At 45.8% G+C, this 22,847-nt stretch overlaps 1 protein-coding gene across 1 annotated transcript in view; it reads left to right on the forward strand.

Moving 5' to 3' along the window:
• The window catches only part of RASGEF1C (RasGEF domain family member 1C), a 108,971-nt gene that overhangs the window by 48,813 nt on the left and 37,311 nt on the right, over positions 1 to 22,847 (forward strand). Inside the window, exons 2-4 of the mRNA XM_054038643.1 lie at positions 8,015 to 8,197; positions 10,397 to 10,519; positions 13,949 to 14,086. Of these exons, the coding sequence (XP_053894618.1) occupies positions 8,021 to 8,197; positions 10,397 to 10,519; positions 13,949 to 14,086 (438 nt within the window). The 5' untranslated portion in view covers positions 8,015 to 8,020. The remainder of the gene's footprint in view (positions 1 to 8,014; positions 8,198 to 10,396; positions 10,520 to 13,948; positions 14,087 to 22,847) is intronic.

Consider the following 22,847-nt stretch of genomic DNA (forward strand, 5'->3'; position numbering starts at 1 on the left):
AGCACTGGAATGGGTTACCTAGGGAGGTGGTGGGATCTCCATCCTTAGAGGTTTTTAAGGCCTGGCTTGACAAAGCCCTGGCTGGGATGATTTAACAGGTATTGGTCCTGCTTTGAGCAGGGGGTTGGACTAGATGACCTCCTGAGGTCTCTTCCAACCCTAATCTTCTATGATTCTGTGATTCCTTTATTTCACATTCAGTGTTTTGCCAGATGATGAATTTCTCCAGAACACGCATGCTGCTGCATCCTTCCACTTCCATTATATGGATCTGTGTTAACACGGAGACCTGATCCCGCCTGAAACTGCCCCATTAGCCTACTGTGCCCAACCCGATACCAAGAGTATGTCTACACTACATTGGCACAGCTATGCTGCTGTATGCCATAGCATAAATGGAAGGGGTTTTCTGTCAATGTAGTTAATTCACCTTGCCATCAACCTAGCTGCATCTACAGTGGGGGTTAGTGGGCTTTGCACAGGATGTGAAATTTTTTACAGCACTGAGTGATGTAGCTAGGTCAATCTAATTTTAGCTATAGACCAGGCCTAAGTCTTATCTGGCAGACACGCTATATTAAAATGTCAGGTGCATTGCAAGTGACATGATGAAGTATGCATTGAGCAGCAAACATGATCACAGCATGGCACCAGTGTAAAGCTCTGGCCGCTGGAGAAGAGGATCTGAGGATGAGGAATTGGACAGTTTCCATCTGAGGCCTGGAGTTTGCTGGACTTTGTCATTGACATCGAGACCTGAAGCAGAATTTTTCCAGTTTTTCTCATCTCTTTAATAAGAAAGACCCTCCTAGTATGGATATCTACTACATGCAACTATATGATATGACGCAGTAACTTTGGCCAAATCCCGAGATCCTTTCTTAGCTTTCACTCTGTCCTTATGCAAACAAACCCCGGTTCCCATAGAGAATTTACCCGAGAAAAGACTGTGTTAGAAAATCTAAATGTACCACCACATTCTAAAACCATTGCTTTATTAAAAACAAAAATATTTGGCTCCCACAGCTCATATTCGACAGTGTGGCACCGAGATGTGCTTTATTTTAGCTTTGCCGAGACAATGCAGAAGTATACCCTGACTCAACGAGAGGTAAATAAATGCGCATTGGTCCAAAAGAGATCAGCTAGCATGTGGTTTTCACACAAGGCTTTTCGTAGTCCAAAAATACATAACAAATTGATGGTGTCAGGGCAGTGACCACACTCGTAAACAGCGGCTGTTTTGCACTCTGCAGTAACTCATATATAGGGCTTTGGACAAGAGCATGTTTTATTGAGAGAAGCAATGGTAGCCAGACAGCTACTGCTGGAGAAGAGTACATTGTATTTTTATGGAAGGAGGGCAGCAAGGAAAGAAGTGGCAAGAAGGAAATACAAGGTACAGGAAGATACAGAAGGGTGAATGCTGTCAAGATGCGATAAAGCTTTAACAAATTTTAGCTTAGCTATCAGTGGGAAAAGCAAAAGCAGCGTTATTCCAACCCTCCTGTATAGGCAAATACCAGCCCCACGGACTCCCCTGCTGCTTCTCCGTGAAACGGGGGGAAATAGATTAGTAGTGTAGCAGATTTTTCTAACGTTTGTGATAGGCCCTCACAATAAACACCAAGCTAATCCCAAACAGTTGTGAGGCATTGGAGAGAAAGTGACTATAAATCCAGGATGAAAATACCAGTGTATTCATCTGATACCTACAGGCCCCCAACGTGGCTTCTCCGAAATAGGCACATTTATCCAATCAAAACCAGCTTGGGCTGCTTGTTTCTCCTTCAGCCAGGGGTGAGGAGGAATCTTCATGCCAAGGAATACATTTATCAACGGCGTAAAAATCCTGGCACGGGTTTTTGCCTTGAAACTGTCTGCAGAGTTAAAAGTAATGGAAGTTTTTGACACCATATGCCTAAGTGACATGCCATATTCTGCATCGAAATTGTTTCCACCTGGTTCAAATGTAGAATGCCAAACCACAACTCATGTAGACAAAAGCAATGATGGAGAGAGTCTTCTCCAAGCCACTCATGCACTGATCTCAAATATAACTCGGTCCCTAGAGAGACACTGTGGCCTCATAAATAGAGCCCTGGACTGGCAATCAGAAGACTTGGGGTCTCTTTCTAGTTGTGGCACAGTTACTTCATGCCTGTTTCCTATCCCACTCTTTGTCTTGTCTGTTTCAACTGTGAGCTCTTTGGGGCAGGTATGGTCCCTTACAGTGTGTCTGTACATCACCTAGCACCCGATCTAGGTGTTAGTGTAATACAAATAATAGTAAAATAGATGGAAAAAGATTTATGGTGACTCTGCACAGGGGTCTCTGCAGTGCCCAGAGATCTCCGTAGCAGATCTTTGCGCTTCATGAATCCACGGGGCTAAACCCCATGTACAGAGAAGCAGCAGCCTATGTTTGCTGCTCCACTCAGGCTCAGTAGTTATTCATAGCCCAACAGCATAGCCAGCCTGGCCGGCTGGCGTGGAAGATTCCATCTTTCAGCCCCTGGCGCTCTTACAAGAGAGCAAACCCTTTAACTCAGTTCTTCCCAAAGTGCAGTCCAAGGTAAGAGATGCCTGCTCACATGTGGCTGGCTCTCCTTGTTTTTCTCTGAGAGAGAGAGACAGCTGAGAAGAGGAGATGAAATGAAGATCAAAAGTTAATGGTGCTGATTAACTGTTGATAAAAGGATAAAACACTTACCATGTCAAAGCCAGCTGGAAATACATTAACTGCTTCCCTCATGTTACCTTCCCAGGTAAGCAATAGCTGTCATTACCACTGGGACTGCTGTAACAGCAGCTACTGGAGTCAGTGGACATGGGCAGGGTATTTATTTGCCTTTGGAATTTGGCCTTAGGTCATGTGACTGATGCCAGGAAATCAAGTGGCCGTTTCTGGCCAGCACAGTAGTGTGTCCTACCCTTATAACAATGCTCTGGGACTGTGTGTAGAATGGCAATGGCAGGGGAGGCATTTTTGCTGTTTACAGTGGCTCAAGCTATGAAAAGGTTTGGCAACCTCTTCGTTAATCTGAGCTCTGCTCCGCTCCCTAGGTTGGGGCTTTTGGGGCCGGATTTTTTAAACGTGTTTAGGCACCGCGAGGTGCCGAGATTTTCAAAGGCACCCAATCAGGTTTGATTTGAAATCAATAGGAGTTAGGCGCCTAACCAGCTTAAACACTGCCTAAAGTCTGTTGAAAATCTGGCCCTTTGCATCCACGTAATATAAAAAGCTCATAACCATTAGTACCCTTGTTAGCAGGGTTGGTAAGAAAACAGATGCACGCGTGAAGTTCCTCTCACTCTCCTGCTCTAACACAAAGCCTTTAATGATGATTTCGGCAAAGTTAACCTGCGTTTAGTACAGACGGTCTGTATGTGCATTGGTTACGGGATTAGTATGAGGGTAGTTATGTGACGGTGCTGAGAGCATCAGAATTTTCAGTGTCTTAGTGCTCTGCCTGTAAAGTGGGGTAAATCCTGTAAATACTTCCCAGCCATAATGTTTTGGGGAGGTGCTAAGAACCTGCAGGGATAGAGGCTAGATAGCTACCTGGACTGCAAGCACAAAATACAGACACAAAGTCAGATTCGGCCCACTGTCTTTCTCTTGTTTCTGAGGTTAGGTAGTGTAACAAGTTGACGCACAGGCCTACGAGCAAGAAAGTCTGTTCTCCACTGTCTGCTCTGCCAAAGACTTACCCGGGGCAAGCTGTTTGATCCCTCTGGTTAATAGGGACCACCATTCCAGTCTGCGGTGGCTCTGCACACAAAATGCCCATAGACGAGCAGGAATAATCTGTGCAAGAGACGTTGCTGGTTTGAAACTGCCACTGCTCTCCCAGAAGGCTTGCTGCATGGCTTTTGCTTGGACTTTTGGGGAAGTCGGGACTGGGGTGGAAAATTCCTGTTCCTATTCCGGCCATATGCAGAATTTGTAGCAGGCTTCTTTGCACAGCAGCAGTTGGAATTTGGTTCTACTCTTTTAGCTCAGTGGTTCAAATCCTTAAAGCTTTTCTTGGCTTATGCTCAACCCTTAATCGGGCACAACTCATTGGTACACATTGTTATGTAAAAATTGCAAAAATTTTATATGTAACTTTATATCATCAGGTGCCATTTTTAAAGGATCACAAGATAAAAATCTCTGATTTGGAATATGGAGTGGTCTTGATTGGGATGGCGGGGGAGGAAAGATAAAACTCAATATATTGACATCATTCTCTTATTTCTGTTGAGGTAGCTTAATTTTTTTAAATATATGTAATACAGTGAAATGAACGTACAGAAGAATTATAATGTATTATTCAGTACAAGACTAAAGAAGTTAATGAAAGGAAGGTCAAAAGAATAGAGAGAGACAGGAAAAAGAGGAGAAGAGTAGGTATGTGATTTAAAAATCCATGTTTTAGTTATTAATATAAGACAGAAATGGTCCCACATTTCTTCCACAATGGAAATACGGGATTCAGTGTTACGTTATATGCGGTGTAATTCTTTACTTCCAGCAAGCTCCATTTTATTCCCTAATATTAGTGTATTGGAACAGGATATTGCCTGAACTGTTGTATCTCATTATTGGAGAAGCCTCGAATACATACTCGGAATACATCCTATCCCTAACATTGTAGAAAGCTAAAGAAGCATGCACAACACAGCTTATGCTGTTGTTTACCAGGTGTCAGGGGTTACTGAGATACCTAGTGGTAAAGTGTATAAAATTAAACAAGGAGAGGGCTGGCTGTCTAGGGCTGTGTGGACTAACGTGCACTTTTGTGGAAAGACATTGTTGCTTGGGTTGTTGTGATACTAGCAGTTGTTTCAATTAAAAAGGAAGCATTGATCTTATCTAGGGCTGTCAATTCATCGGTTAACTCACGTGATTAACTAAAAAAAATTAATCGTGATTAATCACAGTTTTAATCACAGTTTTAAACTATAGAATACCAATTGAAATGTATTAAATATTTGTGGTTGTTTTTCTACATTTTCAAATATATTGATTTCTATTACAACACAGAATACAAAGAGTACACTGCTTACTTTATATTATTATTTATTATTATAAATATTTGCACTATAAAAAAGATAAACAAAAGAAATAGTGTTTTTCTGTTCACCTCCTACAACTACTGTAGTGCAATCTCTTTATCATGAAAATGCAATTTACAAATGTAGATTTTTTTGTTTGTTACATAACTGCACTCTAAAACAAAACCATGTAAGACTTTAGAGTCTACAGGTACTTGTCTGAGGTGAATTGAAAAATACGATTTCTTTTGTTTTTGTTTTTTGTTTTTATTTGTAATAAAAATAAAGTGAGCACTGTACACTGTATTCCATGTTGTAATTGAAATCAATATATTTGAAAATGTAGAAAACATATTTAAATACATGGTGTTCTATAGTTGTTTAACAGTGCGATTAATCGCCATTAATTTTTTTAATCGTTTGACAGCCCTAATCTGATCACATTGATATCCGCTTGCTGCACTTTCACGTTCCAGGAAGGGGATAATATTGCAACACCTCGAGACAAGACATGTGCCCCTTTATATAAATCATGGCAGGCAGAATGAGACAAATGTCTTTTCTGTTTTTTTTACTGCAGTCAACATTTTCTTCTTTGTTTCCTTCATTACTGTGACTGACAGCATAGGTCACCCAAAGCATCGCTCGTAAACTAGATAGAATGCACAAACACATGCTGCCTGCGATTCATTGTAAAGGACGTTCTCATTTTTCCATATTGTGAACGAAGTGATACTTCAAGCTCACGTTAAAAAAGGAAGGAAAGAGCAGTATAGTTTTGTAAAACATTGAAACCAGCTCTGTCAGTGCCCTAACCTCAAGTTGACTTGACAGTGACCTTCTCAAGCATGAATAAGGAAGTTTTATGCGACAACTTTGTTTTCACTAGAGTTGGTAGTCTTTTGTACAGTCATCCTTCATCACATGCAAACTCTGCAGCAATTGTAGCAACATCTCCCATGAATCATAAGCAGGATTTGAACCCTGGGACTTTACTGCAACACAGACCTCTGCCACTTGAGCTAAAGGAAGTGCATTAGGCAGTAGCAGTTGGTATGCTGTTATCTTTCAGCTCCTAAAGGGGGATGCCAGTGTGTTTCAGAATGAGACACAAAATTAATTGGAGCACCAAAACAGGACAGGGAGGGGAGCTTAATTCTTTACCAACATTTAAGAAGGAAGTAAAACAACTGTACATGCCACTTTTATTTAGCTTTAGAACGATGCAACAGTTCAGGCAGTATCCTGTTCAAATACATTTCTATTCGGTAATAAAAATGGTGCTGACAGTGAGGAATTGCTTTGCATTAATTATAACCCTGAATTCTGTATTTTGCATTGATGCAAGAATGTGTCATATAAATTTATAGCTTTTTAACTTTTTTTTTTTTTATTTCTGGCCCAGACAGCCCATATCCATGAGATTTATTTCTTGATCTATACGCACATGTAATCTTTCTTGGGATTATTGCCATAGAAACAAGACGTAACATTGAGAGTGTTAGAAATAACAGATGGGATTTGGCTGTCTTTTCCCATTTAATACACCGTGTCTGAAGAGTGTACAAAAAGTAGCAATTATTTGCTATGGGAGGGCTATTGCAGACTTACTAACAAGGACACCTGCACTCTTTTTAAAATTAGATGCTACTGCTTCCATTCTGGCTAGAGTGACACCTTGGGCGGTGTCATCCGGGCTGCTTGGAGGTGTGTTGGAGGCCTACGTGGAAAAATCTACCGTATCACTTGCACCAACTCAAAAACTAAACAGTTGGTCAACAGCATAAACAATCAAATGAGCCCATAAATCTCAATGGGAGAGATGCCCCTGGAGCACCAGCCGGCACAGAGAATAGGAATGGAACACAGGCCAGGATTTTCAACAATGGGAGCCTGAGGTTATGCTCTCAGGTCCACATTGAGACCCCGAAATAAATTGTCTGGTTTTCAAATGTGCTGAGCACCCAGCAGCTGTTGTTAAAGTCCGTGGGTGCTGAGCACTTCTTGGAAATTAAGACACTTAGGTGGCTAAGTGTGGACCTAGGAACATAATTTCCGGCATCCAGTTTTGAAAATCTTGGCCTAAATAATGCTGATGCCTTTTCTGGTCCTTTCCCACGTTCCTATTATTCCTTCTATCTCCCTGTTTCCTTCTTTTATTTTCTTTGTACTCCTGCCTTCTTTTCTTCTATGGCTCTCACACTCTGTTCCTCTGCCTCCCCTCCCAACACTGTCTCCATCTCCCTTCTCACCTCTTCCCCTGAGTATCCCTACCGTACTTCTCTCCACCTGACGTGCTGCTCCTTCCTCACTGTTCGCTCTCACCCTGCATCCACTCACTCATCTCCTGAGAGCCACAGAATCGTCAGCCTTTCCCCCAAGACCCTTATCCAGCAAGCCACAGGTGAAACTTCTCCCCTTTCTCCTGCTCCGCATGTTAGCAATAGCTCCACAGGGCATGAAGGACCAGCACCCCCTCCACGGGGCATGGAAATTCCAGCCTCCAGCTGTCTCCTGGGAGGTCCTGGGTTTCAAGCCCAATCGTCCCCTTTCCTACATGGGAATCTCCAGGGTCTAAAGCAGGGAACAGGATCTTCTTAAAGGGCCTAAGGTGTACCAAATTCTTGCAAACATTCTCCATTACTGTCTGCTGGGGTGGGCTCGAAATAGTTTGGGACCACTCTTCAGTCATATGCTGTAGGCAGGTGTCGTCCTCTTCTATTCCTAAAACTGGAGCTGAGTTTTCTGTGCTCAAGCAGTAACTTTCCTAAAGCAGATGTGGTCAAGAAGCAATGCAGCATGTAAATAAGGCCGTCACACAGCCACGAAATCATGTTGGTTGTGTAAACAGAAACCCTCCTTAGTCTCACTAACTGCTGGGGGTGTTTTAATTTGAAACAGGAAGATGTTTGAGTTTATGGGAGCAGATCAGGTAGCTCTTGTCTCTGATATGAATCTCTCTCTGTTTCAGGGAGGCATGCCCCAAACGCTGAGCTCTGCCAGTATGTTTACTCCCTGTGGCTTCAGTCCTCATCTACACTCAGCAAAAGAAGATGATCAAGGGGGACTGATCTTCCAGGATGGAAACCTTGCCTCAGCATCTCTTGATGCTTTAATCCAACATCTTATACCTACAACTGATTACTACCCTGAAGTAAGCAATTCATAGTATAGTAAACAGTTTAATGTTGATAACTCGGGGCAGCGCTTTATGCAGAAATGTAAATGCATGGGTTCTGAATCAAGAGAGCATATTTAAAGCTGCCTACAATTAAAGCTTGGCAAATTGATGCTTTGCTTTAAATGCCGTTGCACTGCCCTGTGATTAAGTTTCCATGAGAGAGCTTCAGGTGGGGGAATCTGTTGCTTTAAATAAGACACCAAGAAGTAAAGCTCTGGTGTTGATGAATTAGTGAGCTGTCGAGCGGGGGGCACCTCAAAAATAACAGCAGCCCGGAGAGGTTCAATGCTAGACTGAGGTAAAAAATAGCTCTAAGCCTGAACAGGCAGTAAATTTGCAGAACTTCAGCAGTTGCTAAAATTGCCCAGGCTTCTGTGTGTGAGAGGCAGTCCCCTATTGAAAATAGAGCCCGGTTCGTGACAACTCATAATAGCCACCTAGGATGTATTGTGCACAACATTCTTTCAGTCTCTGGGCCCAAGGGCCCATCTGACTATCCTGATCTTGGTTCCACCAATGTAAATCCAGAGTAACTCCACTGATGCATTGAGAATCTAATCCAAGAATCTAAATCCTCCTCTTTTGCACTAATGCAGCCCATTGACTTTGGTGGATTTGCATAATTGAGGGCAGAATTTGACTGGAAGACTTTTCAGTGCTAATGTGTCCCAGTGGGATGACTTGTATTATAGAATATCAGGGTTGAAAGGGACCTCAGGTCATCTAGTCCAACCCCCTGCTCAAAGCAGGACCAATCCCCAGACAGATTTTTGCCCCAGATCCCTAAGTGGCCCCCTTAAGGATTGAGCTCACAACCCTGGGTTTAGCAGGCCAATGCTCAAACCACTGAGCTATCCCTTCCCTTCTTCTTATGAAGAATCGTAGAGTGTCGCAGTTATAAAGTTCTCAGTGCAGTACAGGCAGTGTCTTACATTAGCAGTCGCTCTGTTTCTGATCACCTGAACATGAACAGATTAATTGAAAAATGAGAAAAGCAATTAAACTAGGGTTTTGGGGTTGGGTTTTCAGCAGTCCCAATACGAAGTGAAATATTTCATGAGCTGTTCACGAGCATCGGTGGTGCTGCCGGATGGTAACCCAAGCCGCCTGGGGGTTGTGGACCAAAAGCAACTTTGCACCATATTTCAAGGATTCTCATTTGAGATTCATGCATGTGCTTTAAACTCACTGTACAAATATATTTGTAAATAATGGAACCGTTTATTTCACAGACCTGCCCCTCCACAACAACAGTGACTCGTAGGGCTGCTGATGGCATTCCTACAGCTTGGCGTCGAAAACGAAATCTGGAAAGTTGCTAGAGTAAATCTTACCAAATGCTAGCAGGGCGAGCCCTGCAATCGAGTGACAGATCATTGCCATGAGTCTGGGCTGGCAAGAGCTGGAAGTGAGGGTTATGGAGGTCGCAGATGCTGCTGTTGGGAGAAGGGTTTAAATCACAGGGAATAAAGACTGATATAAGGGAGGAAGGATGGTCCAGTGGTTATGGTCCTAGCATGGGACTTGGGAGAGCTGAGTTCAGTTCCCTGCTCTGGTACAGGCTTCTTGTCTGACCCTGGATTAGTCACTTAGTCTCTATCCCTTAGTTTCCCATCTGTAAAATGGGGATAGTTGCACTGCCCTACCTCACAGGGGTGACGTGAGGATAAAGGTACTCAAGATTGTGAGGTGCTCAGATATATGATAATGGGGCTATGAGAGATGTAATAAATTCTGTTGTCAAGTTCAGAAATCCATGCATCTTTTAGACATACGCCCTTCTCATTTGCACCAGTGCAATCCCACTGGCTTCAGTGTAACGGAAGACAATTTTGCCCTCATGAGTGTAACTGTTTAGAAAGAAAGGTGCATGTTCAGATGTTTAATAAGTACAGTTTAAACTTCTGCACTTTAGCCAGTGGGGAGACTACATGTGTTCCATGGGCAACCATAAGTAAAGCCTGTATCTATATATGTATTTATGTATGCAAATATGTAAATTCAAGGCAGAGTGTGGACTCTAGTGACTGCATACTTGTAACCTGAGGAACCAGCAACATCTCTGTCTTGTGACAAGGAGAAAATCTAAATATGGATTTCAAGATATTTTCTGGTAAACGTTACACACTGTACAGCCCTCTTAAAGTAGAACTGACTGTTTCATTTCCCCAGAAGGCCTATATCTTTACATTCCTGCTGAGTTCAAGACTCTTCATTGAACCTCATGAACTTTTGTCCCGAGTTTGTCACAAGTGCGTTGAGCAGCAGCGACTGGATGACCCGGTGCTGGATAAGGTTAGTTCAGTTCTACCATGGGAAGGTTCATGGCATTTGCAAAGAGCAGAGAGCTCTAGGGCTGATGGAAAACGCTGCTGATTTTGTCCTTAATGCATCTGTCCTTCTCTCTCTCCTCCCTGTTTGAATGTTACCGGTCCCATATGAGTTATTGTTGTTCCTGAGAACCTGACATAGTGGCATCCTACTAATACCATCAATAACCAAGAGCAGAGCTCCAGGTGCTAGTCCCTCCGAATCCTCTTCTAACCTCCCTTTCTCTCCCGCCCCCCCCCCCACCGTCTCAGACTTCCCAGGTGATCTCCCTTCTTACTTCTTTAAGGCTCTGATCCAGCCTGCAGGCTGCAAGGAGGTAGGATTTAAACAGCACGCTGTCAATTGCACATGTCAGCAAACTACTGTCTTTCCCATTTTTACTTAATACGTCTGGCCTTTTGCTTTCTTGCTTCTGGTACAGCACGTAACAATTCCTTTCGGGCTTACCTGTCACTGTGATGTCCACATAATAGCGCGCAACTACCCATTAACCTTCCGGTCTCTGTTCTGACAGATCATTCATACAGCTGGGCTGGGGGAGCTCCGCTATATCTCGCACACAAGGAACCATGTTTAAGTAATAGTAAGATTGTGACAAGCTAACAGAATGAGAAAATCCAAGCTGTTCTTGCGTCTTAGCTCATCCTGTTGGGCCAGAGAACTGTAGCAGATTCTGATATGGTATGTAACCATACACACTCGTCCTCTGGCAGTGCCTATGAGGAGGTTGGAATTGAGAAGATTAACTCATCCAGTGCCAGATTCCATCACAACTTTCATGAGCGTATCAGTGAGGACTTACCCAGTATGCTGGAGGTGTTTTTTGTCCTAGATGGCACTTGGGTTGATGTCCGGCATGATGGAGCAGAGCAGACTGTGCATCAGTCATTTGATACTATTGTTACTGAAATACCAGAACGATCAAAATGATTGGCAGTATCATTGTCTCTTGCTTTCAAACTGGGAATCTCAGCATCAGCTCAAGCTTTATGCAACTGCATGAAACCATTAACCTGAGAACACTTTGCTACGTTCTGGCCCCAGTATTCATCCCCACCATCCAAATTTCTGCACCCACTTTTGCATCGGCAGCTGATTGCATGTTAAAAGCAGTCACCTCTCCAAGTGCCTGACTTGCACATGAAAATTGCTGCTCGTTTGTGCAATAGAAATATCTGCTTGTGTTTGCAAAGTCTGAAACAATGGCTCTGAGATGTGAAATGCGCTACTCATTCACATGGGTGCTAACCCAGGTGCCACTTACGGTCATTTCAGTGTGAGCATTGTTAAGTATTCCACAGCTCACCGGAGCTTGTAAGAAAAGAGAGGAAGTATCCTATTATGGAGATCTACCCAGTCTGCCAGGTAGGCCTGGTGCAGGGAAAGGGAGGCACGGTTGATTTGATTTCCTTAAGGTGGGGTTAAGCTTTAACATTTTGGGAAGACCTGCTTATGAGCATCCTTCCCACACAGCCTCAGTAGCAAACACTCTCTTGAGTCATGTCCTGTGACCAGCACAAACGTCTCTCCTTCAATCTCTAAGCTTAGTAAGCATCAGTTTACCCAACTGGACCAAAAAATACTCCCAAATCCTTGCCGTTTCCACCAGAGCCTTCTCCATAATAGCCACTTGCTGGTACTTGAGCATGTGTCTTCTAATGCTAGCTGGCAGTGGCTATTTATAGAGCTGTGGTACATTGAAACCTGTCGTTGGCGGGAAGCTGTAATGTGCATTTTAACCAACTTCTTCAGAAAGCAGAAGGCTGTGGAGCATAACTGTATAATTTTTCCTGATTACAGGGTGCACGTTCGTTTCCCCACGGCATGCTCCATATGCAAGCTGTTTGTTTTGGTCCATGTTTTCTGTGAATAAAAATGCAATTGTTGTTTAGAGCAGTAGCTCTCCACCTTTCCAGACTACTCTACCCCCTTCAAGAGTCTGATTTGTCTTGCATATCCCCAAGTTCCACCTCCGTTAAAAACGACTTGCTTACAACATCAGACATAAAAATACAAAAGTGCCACAGCACAATATTACTGAAAAATTGCTGACTTTCTCATTTTTACCATATAATTATAAAATAAATCAATTGGAATATACATATTTCAGTGTATAGTCTATAGAGCAGTATAAACAAGTCATTGTCTGTATGAAATTTTAGTTTGTACTGACTTCACTAGTGCTTTTTATATAGCCTGTTGTAAAACTAGGCAGATATCTAGATGAGTTGATGTACCCCCAGGGTAAGCGTACCCCTGGTTGAGAATCACTGGTTTAGAGCAATTTGCTCTGCCTGTTGTCTTGGATTATGGAAAAATAAAACTTTGGAAGCAACATGCATTAAAATATATTTAGATAATGCTCCCCCACCTACATCCCCAAACTTGTCTGACAGTCGCATAATCGGATACATTTAGACCCGCTCAAAATTGGCTGCAGGTCTATATTATATGAGTTCGTGTCAGGGTCGGCTCCAGGCACCAGCGAAGGAAGCAAGTGCCTGGGGCGGCCAATGGAAAGGGGCGACACGTCCGGGTATTCGGCGGCAATTTGGCGGCGGGTCCCTCAGTCCCTCTCTTTCTCTTTGAGCTGCCACCGAAGAGGAAGAGAGGGAGCGAAGGACCCGCCGCTGAATTGCTGCAGAAGAATGAAGTGGCGCGATTGAGCTTCCGCTGAAGTGCTGCCAATCAGCTTTATCTTTTTTTGCCCCCCCCCGCTTCGCTGCTTGGGGTGGCAAAAAAGCTGGAGCTGGCCCTGGTTCGTGTTCTCTTTGTCTTGCCCAACCCCCCGTCCTGATGGCTTATTCCATGAGAAGTGGACAGCATTACCACTAATCAGAGATGCAGTGAAGCTACCAAATTGGCTGTGTTGTACATCTCTTCTTCCTCTATGCTACATCTACCAAACAGTGTCCGCTCCGTGGTATATCTTAACAGAAAGCAAAGAAGCAAAAGAATCATCTATTTGTTGACTCAAGAAACTCTTTGCAACCATTTTTTTTCAGCCAAGTGATTGCAGTATGAGAGCGGGAGGAAGGGGAGGAATGTATGTTTCAGATTTTTTAAAAAGGCCAGATCTTTTAAAATAAGATATATCAGTTGCACCAACAAAATATGTCCATCCAATCACAAACAGGCAATTGCATGTGCAAAATATATAAATCTGCATGTAGAACAGACAGTTGTGCATGCAGAGAGGCACTTGTCTATTTTGCATGCAGAAATGTGTCATTTGTGCACCAGATTACTTGTTTGCATGTGAGCAGATTTTGCTGGTGCAGCCCTAAGTGCCTTCCTTGAAAATCTGGCCCCAAACGCAGTTCGGCGGGCATTTGTCAGAACTTTGTTGAATGTGTTTTCAATCAGTATCTATTACTCTTGTCTCTGTTCCAGGCGCGGATCAGAAAATTTGGGCCTAAACTCCTACAGTTGTTGACAGAATGGACAGAAACGTTCCCCTATGATTTTCAGGAAGAGCGGATGATTGGCCATTTGAAAGACATGATTGACAGGATAGCCCCGTGTGACGAGGTGAGGATGAGATCTCTCAGGAACTTGCATCCCCAGGGGATACTAAATTCACCCCCCTGCCCGGTTTCCTCTTTATTTTTTTGCTGCTGTTTTACACATTCTGATCCGTTCCTATTGCTGAAGACTTTTACAAGGGAACCCAGATTCTGCTCTGTTTTGCCGGTAAAAATCCATAGTAGATCTAGTTAAATCAATGTCTGTCTATCTAGGTCAGGGGTCGGCAACCTATGGCATGCGTGCCAAACACGGCACGCAAGCCGATTTTGAGTGGCACGCTGCTGAGGTCCCGGCTCCCAGCCCCACTCAGCCCCCCCGCCCACTGCTCTCCCCTGCGGGGGCAGGAGACAGAAGCTTGGTTCTGCGGCAGCCAAGCTTCCCCCCTCCCCTGCTTCTTCCCCCAGCATGGTGCTTTCCTGCCCCTCCTCCTCCCCCTCCCTGCGCCAATCAGCTGATTGCCCTTGTGAGGGGGTGGGGGATGAATGGCAGCATGCTTCCTTCCCCATAGAGGAGGCAGAGAAGAGGTAGGGTCGAGGCCTTGGGGAAGGGGGTGGAACAGGGCATATCCTTTCCAGCCCCCTGCAATGAGCCACTCAGGGCAGGGTGTTGGAGCACCCCCACGAGCCGAGCACCCCAGCCCTCTGCCCTGACCCCCACCCCACACACACAGCCTTCTGCCCTGCACCTCCCACAACCCCCAGTCCTCTGCCCTGACCCCTGAGCCCCCCACACCTCCACTGCCCTCTGTCCTGACCCCTGAACCCCCCCACACCCCTAGCCTTCTGCCCTGCACCGCCACACCCCTTAGCCCTCTGCCCTGACCTCTGAACCCCCCCACACACCCAGCCTTCTGCCCTGCATCCCCCCCACACACACCCAGCCCTCTGCCCTGACCCCTGAACCCCCCCCCCAGGTCTGGGGTCCCTGCTGCCGGCCCCTTGCCAGCCGGCATCCCGGCCGCAGGCCCCGCTCAGCCCGCTGCCAGCCTAGGTGAACAGAACCCCAGGCTGGCAGCAGGCTGAGCAGGCTGGCGGCGTAAGATCAGCATTTTAATTTAATTTTAAATGAAGCTTCTTAAACATTTTGAAAACCTTGTTTACTTTCCATACAACAATAGTTTAGTTATATAATATAGACTTATAGAGAGACCTTCTAAAAAACGTTAAAATGTATTACTGGCACGCGAAACCTTAAATTAAAGTGAATAAATGAAGACTCGGCACACCACTTCTGAAAGGTTGCCTACCCCTGATCTAGGTACTCAGATAGCCATAGCATAGGCACCTCACAGTCACTAATGGCTTTTGTCCTGACCACTTCTCTTTGAAGTAGAGAAGCATTATCCCCATTTTACAGATTGGGAACTGAGGCGCCGATTGGGAACCTGGGTCTCTTGAGTCTGCCGCTAGTGGAGAATTCCATTGCCCTAACTAGACCATCCTTGCTACCCAAGCAGTGACTAATGGAACATGCAGATGTGTTTAATGCAACATATGTGGGATAGATCTTCTCAAGTGATTTTACATGGCTAAATAAAATCCTTGCTTGATTGAGGACACTGAAGTAAAACTCATTATCCCAGAGAAGATGAGTCTTCATAGAGCCACCTGGGGTCATTTACAGTCAAACTCTGCCTCCTGATTCTCTTTCTGTCTCCCCTTCCCTTTTTATCTTGTTCCTCTCCAGTCTCATTTCCTTGTACCCTCTCCCACTCATATTCCTCAGTTTCCATCTCTCTTCTATCCCCTCCGTGTCTGCCCCGTAGGCTGTGAACTTTGCCTTTTTGTCACCTTCTTTCACTAGCTAACCCAGAGGGGTTTTGGTTCAGAGATTTTTATCACTGAGCTGATTAATATTGTGGAGCCGGGATCCAGAAACGGAACAGATACAGAACATCAGATTCAGATCATGGGCTGACTAATGTCACTGGGATTCACAATAAAGACCCAAAAGGTCAATGGGCCAGAACGTTAGCTCATTTTGTATCTTGTTCGCTTTAGGTCATAAAAATTAAGGCTCAGTATAAAACCATCAAGGGTTGGACAGTGCTTTAGGGATCTCTCTTATTGGCTTGATAGAGTGGCTTGGGGGAGATTTTAAACACTGAAAAATGAGCTGAAAGAGTCTCCTCTGAAAGTGACAAAATCTGAATGATACCTAGCACTTACCAGGCCAGATTCACATCTGCGTTATGCTGGCAGAAGCTGGTGTGAACTGGGGCTAGGGTGACCAGATGTCCCGATTTTATAGACAGAGTCCCAATTTTCGGGTATTTTTCTCACATAAGCACCTGTTACCCCCACCATCACCACCACCACCTGTCCTGATTTTTGACACTTGCTATCTGGTCAGCCTAACTGGGGCACAGAGCCTACAGTTCCCTTTTTCTAGGAGTGAGCTGGTAAGGGACCAATGCCACCTGAAACCTGAGCACTGCTGGCCAGGGAGAGGGCATGACCTAGTGACTAACTTATGATGTCAATTGTATGACGGGGATGCTTGTGATGGTAGGGGACAAGGCTCAACAGCCCTGCAGCTCACTTCCGGTTTATGTTGTGTGTTCCTACAGCTTATACTTCAGGATTTCAGCTGGCCATTGGCAGGGATCGGGAAGGAATTTTTTCTCCCGGTGTATTCTGTGGGGTTTTTTCTGTAAAAATTCTGTGATGGAATTTTCCCCCAGGTGAGATTGGCGGTGACCTTTGGGGAGGGTGGAGTTGCCTTCCTCTGCAGTGTGTGTATGTGCGGGAGTCACTTGCAAAGATTATTTGGGTGTATCTCACTTAATTATTCCCCTGCCATTGTGGGGACCTCGGACACTGGTGCACCTCGGTCCCTCCTAGTCTCTGCCTGTGGCATATAATAGTCTAGTCTCCTATAGGCTGTAATACGTCAGTCTAATTTTGGTGGTTGAGTTTAGTGAGTGGGTGGTGTGATATTCAGGACCTCAGCCTAGTGGTACCTGGTGGTACCTTCTTGCTTTAAACTCTAACTCTATGTGCCAATAAGTGAAAGAGCCAAAGCTCTCTAGAGCTGAGACAGTAAGAGACTCGTATCCTTTTGCAGAATGGCCCAGAGTGGGATCCTGTAACCCAAACTTGCGAATGGGTTAGATGAGCACACCCTGTAGGGGGCCTTTGGTGGAGATGGAAGCAGCCCCAAGGGAAGGTAGTGGTGGAAACAGCTCCCCTCCCCTGAAGCTAGATGCCCAGAGGAAAGTGCCTTGCTGGCACCTTGATTGGCTGTAGCCTGAATTAAACTGGCCCAGACAGTTCTCTGCATCTTCACACCATGCTTCAGGGATTGACCGGGGAATCCTTCCAGCACTTCTGGCAAGTGAGTCACTTTACAGCGACAATGTGGCAGTGTCCTAACGGAAGCCGGAACTGGCTCCCCATCCTGTGCTCAGTCCTCTAGCCCAGGCTGCCTCTCACAATCAGAGACCATTTTTCTGTTTAAAAATCCCCCCAGAGAGTAGCCCAAACATCTGAATGCCTGTCACAGGCAGTGGGAGCTCCCCTCTGAAGATCCCCTTGCATAAGGGACTGAAAATGCAAATGTGGTTTGAGAAATTCAGGTTGTACCTTCACAAAGGGCACGCAACATATCTGTGTGTGCCAGGATGGAAAATACTCCAGCACGGCCACTGCTGTCCTTAATGCTAATTAGCTTTGTCACTCCAGGGATAGGAGGATAACTCTGGGATTATAACAATTAAAATGCCATGTACACTTTAAAATTTAATTCCTCAGGAAAGAAGAAGCCACAGATACCGCACTTGGGATAATCAGCACACACCTTTCTCCCCATAGACACGTCTTCAAAAAATGTCTGGATAAGGGCATCTCTTTTCATTGGGGATCTGATTCTGTAGACGCTACTCCCATCAACTTCCCCACTGATCTCCATGGGAGTTTTGCATAAGAACTGCGGGAGCAGGTCCTTAGTTTGCCTACCAACCTTTATTCCTTATGCTGATTAACAACAGTACTTGGATGTAATTACAAATGGTGTGGGATGTAATTACAAACCACTTCTTCTGAGCTTGACCCTGGCCATTGTAGTTGCACCACATCACACTAGATACACTGGCTGGACAAGATGCTAATTGCAAGACCATAAATATTCATCGTGATGCCGTAGATATAGCCTGTTGATATTAATGGGAGTCATGCTCCTAAATCCACTTGTGCTTGGCTGCAAATGGTGATCATGTGCTAAATGGACTGCATTGGACTGAATATTAATCTGAGATGTGAAATACAGAGATTCCTGTGGCATAAAATGCTGACTGGAAACGGAGGTAGCATTAACCTCTGGATATTATCTGGTAACAGGAATTAGTTGCAATAAACAGTGAACCTGCTGTTTCTGAGGCTGGGTCTACACTACCCGCCTGAATCGGCGGGTAGAAATCGACCTCTCGGGGATCGATTTATCGCGTCCCGTTGGGACCCGACAATCGATCCCCGAATCGACGCTCTTACTCCACCAGCGGAGGTGGGAGTAAGCGCCGTCGACGGGAAGCCGCAGAGGTCAATTTTGCCGCCATCCCTACAGCGGGGTAAGTCAGCTGCAATACGTTGAATTCAGCTACGCTATTCGCGTAGCTGAATTTGCGCATCTTAAATCTACTCCTCCCCCCCCCGTAGTGAAGATGTAGCCTAAGTCACTTGCAAATGCATATGCTTCTGGGGCAGGAATTAAAGCCTAAAACCAAACAACGTCTTTTCTGAGTGTTGCATTACGTGACCTGCAATATAAAAGCCTATATGTGACAGGTAATACAACCTGAAGTATCTCCCAGCTGCTTTACAACTGTTTAGTGAAATGCAGCCCCTTTGTGGGGCAGAAAGTGGCACTTCTTAACTGAACACAGCAACTTGTGGTCTGTTATGCTGGAAGCCAGACTCGATGATCATAGTGGTCCCCTCTGGCCTTTAAACCCCATTAACTCTATCCATAGCGGAGTGGAACAGAGCAGTGGAGAGAGGGGATGCCTGTGGGACTTGAATTCAGATTCAGGGGCCTGGCATTCAAATCCATACAGAAGCCGAGTGATATTAAAAATAGCACAAAGCCCATGCAGATGATAAGGAAAAGGGCTAATAGTGCATTGAGAGTCTTTCATTACTGCTCGGTTAACCATGGGAATTGGAAAAGTTCAGTGTCCATTGGCTGCCTCTAGGCTCATTCTAGGCTTTTAGGCCACAGATGTGGGCAACCCAGTTAAAAAAACAAAACAAGACGGCATGATTGAAAGAGAAGGGACAGGAAATGGGCCCCTCCCATCCACATGAAACGGGAGCGAAATGGAAGCAGCTGCTGTTGGGCTGGGCTGGCATAGCCACTGGCAATGCACTGGCTGGCTGTACACTGGCATTGCTACCCTGGTTTGGCTGGCCAGGAGGCCACCCTAAATAAAATGCCAGGAGAAGAGAGTGGGGGGTGGGGGACTGCATGATTGTTGACTGGAGCCTGACTGCAAGGGAGCAGAAGGAGAGTGCCAGGGACACACTGCTCCCAGAACGGCCTCCCCATGCATGGCTGTGACCCGCTGCCACGCCCCCATGGAGGAGACACCCTAGGCTGCACTGGGTATCTGGACTGGTCCTGTGGCCAGTTATGCTGGAACCTCACTGACACAGTTTGGGAAGGGAGTCTCACCCCGATTTCTTCCTCCTTTGTCTCTGCTCCCACAGATAAATCTCTTGCCAGATTGACCTTTCTTTACTGCTACTTATAAATTGCAATGTACATGTTAACAGCCCAAAACTGGCAGTGTGTCTCATAAATTATACAGCTCTATTGAAATGCAGCCATCTCTGGGGTGGAGTGTGTACCCCAGCCTGGGTACATAGCGTGCAGGGAAATTTTGGCCAAGGACACTGGGGGAAACCCCCTGACTCTTAGAAAAATTGCTTTGGGGTCTTTAATACCCAGGCGAGTGAAGAGGACATTGGAGAGGACAAAGATCCCCACAGAATAACCTGCATAGCATTCAGCTTACCTGCATCGGAAGGTGTGAGACGTCATGTAATGGTGCATGGTCAGGAGCAGAGTGGAGACAGGTCTTGGCGTCAGTCTGTTGTTGTTGACTGCAGACTATAGACAGGATAGGACCCCTCCTTCCCTTAAAGCTACTGGAGATTCTTCATTAGGTAATAGAGACCATCTCCTGCAACCTGGGGGATGCAGACAGAAATACACCATCTGCACCAGATCCTCACCTAGTGCAAACGGGCTCATTGACTCGCGTGAAGCTATGCCCATTTACGGTAGCTGGGGTCTGGCTCATTAGGTGTTCTGGACTCTTGTACTTCAGTATCAGTTTGTTCAGCCCTCGCATGCAGGAAAATGTCCTAGGAACAGATCATTACAAGAAAATAACATTTAAAGCTCGGGCAGCAGTAAATTGTGACCGTATTTTGAAATCTGCACTTACAATACTGAGTGATTAAACTTATTCTGAATGGAGCCGGGGCATATCCTTCTGAGGCACAGAGTCTGCTGTCACTTACATCCTGGAATTATCCCCGTACAAGTCATCGGGGAGAGGAGAATCAGACCCTATGTCTGAAACACATCAATGGAAGAGACGGATTCTGAATGGCAAATGAAGAGCCATGTTATGGAGAGAATTGTCACATCTTAAATCAGAGTCAGATGTTCATGAATGTTCTGGGCAGTGTGACAAAGTTCCTCCTCTATCTTGGTGGGTCCTGCGCTTATTGGCGGATTTTCTTGTCTCAGAGGGTTGGGGAACAGCCCAGAGACCTTCACCTCTGGAAGAACCTACAGTCCAGGTCAATTGGGAGGTTTGGGGGGAACCCAGGCCCACCCTCTACTCCGGGTTCCAGCCCAGGGCCCTGTGGATTGCAGCTGTCTATAATGCCTCCTGTAACAACTGCATGACAGCTACAACTCCCTGGGCTACTTCCCCATGGCCTCCTCCAAACACCTTCCTTATTCTCACCACAGGACCTTCCTCCTGGTGTCTGATAACGCTTGTGCTCCTCAGTCCTCCAGCAGCACACCCTCTCACTCTCAGCTCCTTGTGCCTCTTGGTCCCAGCTCCTCACACTCCCACCACAAACTGAAGTGAGCTTCTTTTAAAACCCAGGTGCCCTGATTAGCCTTCCTTAATTGATTCTAGCAGCTTCTTCTTAATTGGCTCCAGGTGTCCTAATTAGCCTGCCTTAACTGGTTCTAGCAGGTTCCTGATTACTCTAGTGCAGCCCCTGCTCTGGTCACTCAGGGAACAGAAAACTACTCATCCAGTGACCAGTTTATTTGCCCTCTACCAGACTCCTGTACCCAGGGTCTAGGTCTGTCACAGCTGGAATAATTAATGCTTCTTTAAGGTTTGCAGCAGTTGTAGGAAGATCTCTAAGGCAGCTGGCCTCCATTCAACCACCTGCTGGTACCCGCGACAGGACCCTTTTACAAAAAGCCTGTCTCTTCCACAGGAGTTCACTGTTTACTGAGTTTGGAAATAACTCCTACTTCTAAGCTTTTCTAGTGAGTCCAGGTAAAACTCCAAGGTTGACATTACCCTATGTGTTTTAGGCTCAGTTTAAAGGGACCGCGTTAGTCCTGCCTGATGGCAATATAGTGGGGAAAGCCTTCCATGCTCTGAGTGGGATTTCCAGATTTTATCACTGCTTGGTCATTGCAGGCCACATTGGCTATGTCTGTACTGCAGCTGGGAGCATGCCTCACGGCCCAGGTAGACGCTTGGTCCAGGAGTGAAGTTAATGGTAGACTCCCAAATTGCTACATAACAACCAGTTTTGGAGTCCAACATGCAGCATATTTTCTCTCTGGCCCTGACACACACCCCTCCACTCCACCATGCACCTCCCTCCCCTCCCCGTCCCCCCCGTCTCTTGCTCTACAGCAGCAGGGGTCGGCAACGTTCGGCGGGTCGGGCCAGTTTTATTTACCTGCTGACGTGGCAGGTTTGGACGACCGCGGCCCCCACTGGCTGCGGTTCGCCGTCCCGGGCCAATGGGGGCGGCGAGAAGCCATGGCCAGCACATCGCTTGCCCGCACTGCTTCCCGCCGCCCCCATTGGCCTGGGACGGGGAACCGCGGCCAGTGGGGGCCGCGACCGGCCGAACCTGCCGCGTCAGCAGGTAAATAAAACGCCAGGCCCGCCAGGGTGCTTACCCTGGCGAGCCGCGTGCCGAACGTTGCCGACCCCTGCTCTACAGGCACCAGCAGTGAAAGGTCTGTGTTGAAGGTCAGTAGGAGTAGTTGAATAGGCCATGAGCTTTGCAGCGAAGCACGTGGAATAGCCACTGCTACACTATGTTGCTTTTTATTATTATTTATGGAAGTCAAATCCTATTGAGGAAAACAGAAGGGAGCAGAAAGTCTGGCAACTCAAGTATAAAACTATAATTAGGCAGGCCAAAAAAAGAATTAGAAGAGCAACAGGCAAAAGAGACAAAAACTAACAGCAATTTTTTATAGTACATCAGAAACAGGAAGCTTGCCAAACAATCAGTGGGGCCACTGATGATGATCGAGGTGCTAAGGACCTCGCACAGTCAACCTGTGGAATTTGTGGCCAGGGGATGTTGTGAAGGGTAAAACTATAACAGGGTTCAAAAAAGAATTAGCTGAGTTCATGGAGGATAGGTCCATCAACAGCTATTAGCCAAGATGATTGGGGATGAAACCCCATGCTCAGTGTCCCTAAATCTCTGACTGCCAGTACCTGGGACTGGATGAGGGGATGGCTCACTCGATAATTACC

The sequence above is a fragment of the Malaclemys terrapin genome, chromosome 8 (genome assembly GCF_027887155.1).
Source record: "Malaclemys terrapin pileata isolate rMalTer1 chromosome 8, rMalTer1.hap1, whole genome shotgun sequence".
NCBI lineage: Eukaryota > Metazoa > Chordata > Testudines > Emydidae > Malaclemys > Malaclemys terrapin.